The sequence below is a fragment of the Montipora capricornis genome, chromosome 7 (genome assembly GCF_036669925.1).
Source record: "Montipora capricornis isolate CH-2021 chromosome 7, ASM3666992v2, whole genome shotgun sequence".
Lineage (NCBI taxonomy): Eukaryota > Metazoa > Cnidaria > Anthozoa > Scleractinia > Acroporidae > Montipora > Montipora capricornis.
Genome location: NC_090889.1, coordinates 5,454,599 through 5,464,598, shown reverse-complemented (window position 1 = coordinate 5,464,598; position 10,000 = coordinate 5,454,599). Strand labels below are relative to the sequence as shown.

The window sequence follows — 10,000 nt, the reverse complement described above, 5'->3', positions numbered from 1 at the left end:
TTTTGTTGGGTTCCAGGAAGCTGAACTCTCCTTGACACAGTGACTCCTGAACTCCCCCTTTCCCCTTCTTCCCCCCCCCCCCCTCCCCCCACCCCCAACTTCAATGCCAAGTAAAATTGTCTTGCGTTATACAGTGAAACCTATAGGGGTCAATGGGTTAACTGGAATTTTCTAATTTATTGGTACCCCATTACTAACTTTAAAATCTTCAGAGAGCTGGTACGCCATTACTAACTTTAAAATCTTCAGAGAGCTGGGTCGAGGAGAAAATGATGTCAAAGACTCACTAGTTAAAGAATGCAATGCGTGTGTATGCGGCTGAATTGATATACAGCACAGGAGTTTCGGGTTTTCAGACTTGTAAACCCGTGTTTTGCATATAATTATAATAAATTGCGTTGACACGCTGAAATTTTAAGCTAGGGAGTCAATGACGTCATTTTCCCTAGATCTAACCTTCTGTGGGCCAATCGGTCAGTTTTGAACGTGAGTAATGGCTAACTATGAAATTCAAAACTTACTCTCAAAATAAACAGCCTTTGGATAAAACTCAAAGCTCAAGATTTTGCCAGTTAGGTGTTAAGCGAACACGCTTTCACAATCTGTAGAAAAAAAGGAAGTGATTTTTTATCATAACTTATGAATTACTTTTCTTTCCTGGCAGGTTGTTGATACAGCTGATGTCGTGTTGGAGGTTTTAGATGCAAGAGATCCTTTTGGTTGTAGATGCCCACAGGTCAGACTGGAAATTTTCCCAATATACACATGTACAGCCTCCTTTATTTTGTAATTTAAAAAATGTCAAATTAGGAACAGGAAGGCACATCCCAAAAAAATTGTTTCCAGGATTGGAGGAACAATAAGCAAAAATGCCCAAGTCACTTTTTTAATGTTCAAGGGACACGTACACTAAGCTGGTAAACCTTTTCCTTCTTGCTCTTTCTCTCTACATTATCATCCTCCCTGGAGCCTGAGTGGGAGTCAGGTTCAATTATATGCTGCAAGATATAACTTACGGCAGGTATTTTTGCAGGTTGCAGGTTGCAGGTTGAAATTTAATTATGCTGTAAATGTAAAACCGCTGGCACTTAAAAGAAAGGTAAAGTGATAGACTTACTGTGACTGTTACATGAATAGCTGATCTTAGGCCTAATTAGGCCTAAAGAAAAGTCTTTAGGCCTAAGGTTAGCTATTCATGTAACAGTCACGGTAAGTCTATCGCTTTACCTTTGTTTTAAGTGCAAGCGGTTTTCCAGTTATAATTAAATTTCAAGCTGCAACCTGCAAAAAACACCTGCCATATAACTTATGAATAAAGGAAGTTTCGAAGGACTGTGGTGTTGCCTTAATGGAGAGTGAAACACAAGAAATCTTTTTTTGTCAAACAAGTAACTGTTGATAAAATTCTAACTATAAATAATTTGCATTAATTTTACATGACTGTATAATCAACATATTTGATAATTGAATGAATTTTTAATTTACTGTATAGTTACATGTATCTCAGACAATAGTCCGCCTTGTTTAAGCCATGATATAATCAATTCTTAAGTCTTTAACAATGTAATTATGAAGAAATGTTCACAGAGATATACATGGCCATGCACTCAGTGTAGGAAGCTTTGATTTATAATAACAGGCTGGGTTATACTGTATGCAATAATTCATCAAAATTTTTTGTTCATAGGTTGAAAAAGCAGTTTTGTCATCTGGAGTAAACAAAAAACTAGTTCTCATTTTAAATAAAATTGGTAAGTTTTTCAATAATTATTGCATCTTTCATTATTCTGGGGAATTAATCCTCAAGTCCCACGGACCAAACTGAGTTTTGGCCTCCATCCATCAAACTTCCGACGCCATCCACAGATGATGAAATCAATAATTGCTGTGTGACTAACCTACCAACCAGCATCTTTGGTTTCCCATGGTACATTTGTATATTCAAACTGCCGATGGAAAAAGTGATAGAATCTGTACGCATCTTTTTACTGAAGAATTTCTAAAAACATACATGTATCATAATGGTGTTCCAGCTGTGAACTAAACAAAAACTCAAATTCACTTTCCAGAAGTGCAGAGTCAATCTTCCCGGCTATGTTTGGAAATTTGATCGATGGTAGCCAGAACGCAGTTTGGCACTTAGCACTTGAAGATACATGTAAGATTCCGCAGAATTATGAAAATGGCATTAATTTTTCAATATTAACACGGTATTTATAAATATCAACCCCCATTCCCTTCTGTAAGCGAGACTAGAAAATTAATCATTTTACTCTGTCCAACACCAGACAATTATACTCATAAATTATTGGAGGTGTTTTAATATAGTTAAATAAAATTTAACATAGTTAACGACTAGGAGCTAGTCTGGTCAGTAGTGTTTTGCAGGCGGTTGTTAGTGTCTTGGCCGTCTGGTAGCGTTGTTCAGCGTTTTGGTGCGTTCTGTAGCGTTTGTTATAGTTACATGGTTCACGACCGGGAGCTAGTCCGGTCAGTAGCGTTTTGCAGGCGTTTGTTAGCATTGTTATGCGTTTTTGTAGCGTTTGCAGCACTCTTTAGGTTGGGGGAGCCCTGGGGCTGACATGGTTCAGCGGTATTCCTGCGTAGTGCATGCGTTGTCCAATGTGCTTGCAGCGTGTTTGTTGGCGTGGCGTTGTGAGTCGGTTTAGGAGTTTAGTGGTTCTCTGCATTCTTCTTCTCGCTTCGTTGGCTATCTCGGTCGCTGTCCAGGTTGAAATAGAAGTTCTTCGATCTTTGACCGTCTCCATCTCGTCTTCACCGCCGTGTTGTGGTTCGTCTTACCTTCTCTTGTACCAGTTCCGATAGTCGGCTCGTCGCTCAGATAGCGTGGCGTTTCTTTGGCGGGCTTAGTGTAGCGGTTCCCAGTTGTGGTCAACAAAAGAAAAACAACAATAGAGAAAACACAAGGATTTCTTCCGTCATCGACCGTGGTTTCCTCGCCCTCTGTCGTGTCTGTTGGTTTGTCTTTACTCGCTCATCGCTCTTTCGTGCTTCGGACCATCGTGTGCTCCGATACGTTTATTTTGGCGGGCTTAGTGTAGCGGTTCCCAGTTGTGGTCAACAAAGGAATAAATTCTAAGGATCAGTCATCGACCAGGGTTTTTTCTTCGGCGGCTGTCGTGTTTATTGGTTTGTCTTTCCTTCACTCGTTGCTCTTTCGTCCCTGGACCGTAGTGTGCTCGCCGATCCGTAAACGTGGCCAAAGGATTTCGTCCTTCATCGCCCGCGGTTTTTTCTCGCTCTCTGTCGTGTTTGTTGGTTCGTTTTTCACTTCTTTTTCGTGGTCGCCTCTAACTCGCTCGTCGCTGGTTGGTGTTCGATCATACATCATGCCGAACCCACCTCGTTCAACCAACAATAGCTTGTCCGCTGGACTTCGTTCGGAGGACATACCTCTCTTGTCCCCCGCGCCGATGGTGGTTTCTACGGCTCCCTCTGGCCCCGTGGCGCCTTTGGCCGTCGATTCGATCGCCGAGGCTGTTGTTCGCGCGCTTGGAAGCACCCTTCCGACTATCATCTCTTCAATTCAAGGGAGCGCCCCCTCGCCATTACCCCCTTCCGTCCTTGGCACTTCTGTTGGCGTCACTCCATCTAGCTCCTCTGGATCGACTGCTGTTTCTTGTGATGTCAATGTCTCGTCTATGGCTTTTGGGGCGTCATCAGGTATGTTTACTTTGCCGGCCTTCATTCCTACCTTTTCTCCTGTGTCGGCCATCACTGACTCAAGCTCGGCCCGCTTCATGGCCCCCATTACCTCTCCATTCGCGAGTCCCAGTGTATCTGGCAGCCTGCCAAGTTTTGGTAACTCTGGATCAGTGCCTACGTCTGAGAAGGCTTTCATTGTTGGTCCTGGTCATGCACCAGTCCCGGCAAAATTGGCCAAGAAGATCATCGAGGGCCAGTTCGTGGAGTTGGCGGATCTACTTACAGTCAATCTCCGAGCTGGGGATCAGGAACCACAGACCTTCCTGGAGGGTAAACTCCTGGTGTCCAACGTAAAACGCAGGCAGGTTGAAATCAAGGATATTCTTACTTGGACTGAGGCCTTCACGATTTTCCAGCTGGTCCTGTGTGCCTCTCACCCCCTGCGTTGGTTAGACTTGACCAGATATAAGCTGCTCATTATTCAAACAGCCCGCCAATATCCAGGTCTGGCTTGGCTTGAATACGATCTGGCCTTCAGAAGGGATGCCGCTGCCTCGGGCCTTACGGATTGGTCCAAAATGAATTTGGATCTGTATAGTTTTCATTTGCGTTTGCCAGCATCGTCCTCACTGCAACCAAGGCCGTCTTCCCTTTCTGGGTTTCCTCAGTCTTCCTCAGACAGCCCAGACTCCCACCGACGCACACCATTCTGCCATTCCTGGAATGAAGGGAAATGCCGGTGGCTATTTGGGAAGTGCAAGTTCCGCCACAACTGCAGCAATTGCGAGGGAGAGCATACCAAGGCTAACTGCCCCTTTCCCCGCTCAGCTGGATTTCGTTCCCGTTCCCGCTCCCCCTCCCCTGGAGGGAGCAGGGGACAGTACTGAGGGGCGAGGTTCGCCCAGTGTTGTGTTTGTACATAGTTTGAATGATGTGATTGCGTTGCCTCGCCAGCCGAATGGATTGCCTCAGTTGGCAAAGTTGTTTTGTCCTGTTCCAGTTTCAGTTCCAGTCTCAGTTCCCGTTTCTGTTCCAGTTAAGCCCAGCGTTCCAGTTGTCTCTTTTGCCCCGTTATCTCCGGTGTCTCAGGTCACACCATTACAGTTGGATCAATTTCAAGCCGAATTATGCCACCATCCCAACAAGTCAGCTGTGGCATTTGTGACTTCTGGCATACGGGATGGATTTCGGATAGGCTTTGACCCATCCTTGGTGTCCCTCAAATCTGCATCTTCAAACATGCGTAGCTCTGCTGAGCACCCATCAGTGATTGACTCCTACTTGCAAGCTGAAGTCTCTTCTGGCAGGGTGGCAGGTCCTTTTCCAGTGCCCCCGCTTCCGTCATTGCAAATAAGTCGTTTCGGGGTGATCCCCAAAACTAATCAGCCTGGGAAGTAGCGTCTCATTTTAGACCTATCATCCCCAGAGGGGCAAAGCGTCAATGACGGCATCCCTAAGCCCCCGTTTACAGTTCAGTCTGTTTCAGTGGATGCTTTCATTGATGGCATAATGTCTCTGGGTCGAGGAACGTTAATGGCCAAGTTCGACGTGGCCAGTGCATATCGGAATGTGGCTATCCACCCAGACGATCGCCCCCTTCTTGGCATGAAGTGGCGTGGGCAATATTTTGTGGATTTGGTGCTCCCTTTTGGGCTGCGTTCAGCACCATTTATTTTCACCGCCATTGCAGACCTGGTTGAATGGATCCTGGTTCACAATTATGAGGTTACATTTCTCCGTCATTACTTGGACGATTTCCTCACTTTGGGCCCACCGGCGTCTCCTGTGTGCCACAACAACCTTCAAACCTGCGTTCGTCTGTGTTCAAAACTTGGCCTTCCCCTTAATCCAGATAAGTTGGAGGGACCCGCGACTCGTCTTACAATCCTTGGGATTGAACTTGACTCCGAGAACCTTCAGGCTCACCTTCCGACTGACAAGAGAGATAGGATTGTTTCACTGTTAGATGAGTGGTCGGAAAAACGTTTTTGTAAACGTCGCGAGCTGGAATCCCTGATTGGCCATCTCCATCACGCCTGCAAGGTCGCCCCACAGGGTAGGACATTCCTTCGTCGGATGATCGACTTGCTTTGTGCCTTTCGCCGTGATGATCACCCCATTAGGCTTAACCAGGAATTTCGGCGGGATTTAACCTGGTGGCGGGAACTGTTCCAAACTTGGGATGGCCTCAGTTTTTTCTGCATGCCCACATGGGCACCTCTCCCGGACTTCCAGGTCTCATCGGATGCAGCGGGCTCTTTGGGCTATGGAGCTATTTTTAAATCCCACTGGTTTGCTGGTGCCTGGTCAGCTGCACAAAGTTCCTCATCTATAGCGTACAAGGAGCTCTTCCCAATTGTAGTGGCAGCCTATCTGTGGGGCTGTCAGTGGGTATCTCGGCGGGTCGAGTTCTTTTGTGACAACGAGTCTGTGGTGGCTGTACTTAAGTCTGGCACCTCGCGGGACAAAAACCTAATGGTGTTGCTGCGTTATTTGACTATGCTGGCCATCCATCATTCCTTCTCATTTACAGCTTCATCTGTTCGAGGCAAAGCTAATCCAGTTGCTGATGCACTCTCTCGATTCCAATTTCAGCGGTTCAGACGCCTGGAGCCACAGGCCGACCCAACCCCGTCTCCTATTCCTGCTTCCCTTCTGGCAGCGCTTCAGATGCCTTGACTCAGAAGTGTCGGTTCTTACTTACCCAAGGTCTTGCACCTTCCACCCGACGAGTGTACCGATCCGCCCAACGTCGATTTACAGACTTTTGCCGCCAGGATGGCTCCATCCCCCCAGCCACTGAGGAGACTCTCATGCGCTTTGCTTCCTTCCTGGCCGACAACCTGAACCATTCCTCCATCAAGATCTATCTATCAGCAGTGCGCTCCCTTCACATTGACCATGGCCTTCCCGACCCGCTAGTCAACTGTCTTCGTTTGCAGCGTCTGCTAAGGGGTATTAAGCGAGTTCAAGGTCCAGTGTCACCCAGGCGCCTACCTATCACCGTTGATCATCTGAAGGTCATTCAGTGCTCTTTGGACCTGTCTACTAGAGACCATGTGATGTTGTGGGCTGCGTGCTGCTTGGCATTTTTTGGGTTTTGCGTGCGGGCGAATTCACGGTCAACTCGGCCTTTGATCCTCACACCCATATGACTGTTAGCGACCTGCAAGCGGACTCCTTGGTGAATCCCTCTTGTTTCAAAGTCCGTATCAAATGTTCCAAGACAGACCCCTTCCGTGCAGGTTGTGATATCTACTTGGGGCGTGGCTCGGGCTCTGTGTGCCCCATAACAGCGTTGGGCACGTACTTGTCTCTGCGTGGGTCTGCTCCAGGGCCCCTGTTCTTGTTTAGTGATGGTCGTCCTCTTACCCGGCAGCAGCTATCATCCTTTTTGCAGTCTACCCTTCATGGGGCTGGGTACTCCGGCGCCTACTCCGGCCATAGTTTCCGGATTGGGGCGGCGACCACTGCAGCGGCACGTGGTGTTCCGGATCACCTGATCAAAACCTTGGGGCGTTGGTCGAGCGAGGCATACCAGATCTATATCAGAACTCCAGTTAGTTCCATTGTCCGTGTTTCCTCCCAGTTGGTGGCGTAACAGGTAGTGGATTTCTCTGGTTACCAGCGGGGGTGGGTGCCTCAGGTTTGGGCTATCGGGGGCTTAGGCCTAGTTGCCCCGAGCCCACTTGCTCCGGGTTCTTCTTACCCGGAGATCCCTTCGGCATGGCGCGGGGGGCTCGTGGCTTGGTTGCGGGTTGGGCAGGCCAGTCGGGTGTTCTAGCGCCTTGGGGATGTGACTGCGGTTGCAGCCCCCAGGCTTCCTGGGCACCTACCCTCCACTGGCGACGTGGGCGTTAAATATAGTTAAATAAAATTTAACATAGTTAACGACTAGGAGCTAGTCTGGTCAGTAGTGTTTTGCAGGCGGTTGTTAGTGTCTTGGCCGTCTGGTAGCGTTGTTCAGCGTTTTGGTGCGTTCTGTAGCGTTTGTTATAGTTACATGGTTCACGACCGGAAGCTAGTCCGGTCAGTAGCGTTTTGCAGGCGTTTGTTAGCGTTGTTATGCGTTTTTGTAGCGTTTGCAACACTCTTTAGGTTGGGGGAGCCCTGGGGCTGACATGGTTCAGCGGTATTCCTGCGTAGTGCATGCGTTGTCCAATGTGCTTGCAGCGTGTTTGTTGGCGTGGCGTTGTGAGTCGGTTTAGGAGTTTAGTGGTTCTCGGCGTTCCCTCCCTCTCCCCCCCCCCCTTTCTTTTTTTTTTTTTTTTGTGCTCTTTTTTTTTTTGTGTGTTATTATTATTATTATTATTATTATTCCACTGAGCTATCTGGCTCAAGTGTGACGGGTGCCTTAGGGGGGCCTGGCGCGGGGGGCTCGTGGCTTGGTTGCAGGTTGGGCAGGCCAGTCGGGTGTTCTAGCGCCTTGGGGATGTGACTGCGGTTGCAGCCCCCAGGCTTCCTGGGCACCTACCCTCCACTGGCGACGTGGGCGTTAATGTGTGAATGGGTTAACAACATCAAGGTCCACTCAAAGGCTACATCTACATGTATGTCCCCTTTAATGAATAAAAGTTTCAAAATCAAAATTAATTTTGATTTTCTGATTTCAGATCTTGTTCCCAAGGAAATTGTTGATAAGTGGTTAAAATACCTTCGCAATGAATTTCCAACAATTGCTTTTAAGGCATCAACACAGAGCCAGAAACAAAATTTGGTGAGCAAATTCTGTCATTGTTCAGTTTTCTTGAGACTGTTTGAATCCTCTCTCTTCACCCCATTTAGTTGTAATCAAAAAAGTTTTGAATTGCTTTGAATTTCATCTTGAAATGTAGAGTGTAACACTGTAATGATAATAATTAACATTATAACCTGCACATTATTGCTCTGTTAAGATTGTCAATCCATTTTCTGAATGTGAAAACGCAGTTCTATACCTAATAAAAACAAACTAGAAAGAAAGAAGGGCAAATGATGACACATAGTTTTTGAAAATGCTTCTTAAAATATATTGCATACAATGTAATTAAGCAGGGTCAACTTTGTTTTGGTCAAGTAATTATCATATAGGATCTCAAAAACAACTGAGGAGAAAGTGCTGCCTTTGTGATTTCATCTGCAAATGGTTAGACTTTCAAGTCTTCTGGGATAAGCACAATAAAGTGTAGTCCTTGTCTCACAACCTTTCCTGTTAATCAACACTGTGGGATGTTAAACAACGCACACTGTTCACGAAGAGCAAGTGGGAGACACCAGGGCTTGTGGACTATCTCTAAGATAAATTATTGTCAACTGCCATTAAAACTGTATGTGATATAAGCAGTGTATTCTTGGTTTTCATGTCACCCAAGTATCACAGATAAAAAACCTTACCATTCAATAAATTAAGCCAAGAAATTGAGATATTGTAGAAAGTTAAATAAACAGCCTGTCAAAGTTTTAGGGCTGTGAGATATTCCAAACTCGAGTTATTTGGCAAAGGGTACCACTCAAAATTATTGTGTTTAGTGTGGAGACTCCATGTTGGTGTCCCTCAGAGGGACACCAACTTGGTGGCCGGAAACCAGTGGAAACATCTGCAGTTTTCTGTGGTTCTCTCAAAACATTAATTTTTCCCCTCTCTGCTAAACTTGAAAACATTCACATAGACACATCTCTTAACATATTGGTTATTCAGAACTTGAAAACACAAGGCGAATCGATATTTTTGTGTATGTGATGTGTTTCTCAGAATCAGTCCAAATGTCCCGCATTGTAAAAAAAAATTGAAATTCAAACTGCTCTATTTTCAAAACAAAGCATGCTACTGAGCTGAAAACAGGCCAGCAGAATGAAGATGAAGGTAAAAACTCAAAACTTTCTGACATCATGTAAAAACCAAGAATAAATCTGTTACCATTACTGTCAAGGTAGGAAAAAATGCTCTTTTCAGGGTCCCATGTCTTTGAAAAAAATATGCATTACTGGTAATTTAACAGAGCAATGTGAATAATACTTCAAATTCACTATTGTTCCCTGCTTCATCCAACCTATTCTTGGTCTTTATTGCTATTACTATTTCTGATTTCTTTCAGCATCAAAGTAAAGTTTCTGCATCATTAGCGTCAGTCGATTTGCTGTCATCCAGTGCTTGTATCGGAGCTGACACATTGCTTAAGCTTCTTGGTAATTATTGTCGGAACAAGGATATCAAGACTACCATCACAGTTGGTATAGTAGGTACAGGGAAAATCAAAATTAATTCATATGGTTCATGTCCATGGATGTACATGTATGTGTAATATGAACTGTACAATGTATGTCATATTTCTAAGTTTTCTCTTTTCTCTTTCAT

General features: G+C 45.5%; 1 protein-coding gene across 2 annotated transcripts in view; it reads left to right on the top strand.

Moving 5' to 3' along the window:
- Window positions 1-10,000, top strand: part of LOC138058042 (guanine nucleotide-binding protein-like 3 homolog) — a 53,237-nt gene that overhangs the window by 12,866 nt on the left and 30,371 nt on the right. For both annotated transcript variants that reach the window (XM_068903940.1, XM_068903941.1), the window contains exons 8-11: window positions 665-736; window positions 1,688-1,751; window positions 8,280-8,383; window positions 9,741-9,885. In XM_068903940.1, the coding sequence (XP_068760041.1) occupies window positions 665-736; window positions 1,688-1,751; window positions 8,280-8,383; window positions 9,741-9,885 (385 nt within the window). The remainder of the gene's footprint in view (window positions 1-664; window positions 737-1,687; window positions 1,752-8,279; window positions 8,384-9,740; window positions 9,886-10,000) is intronic.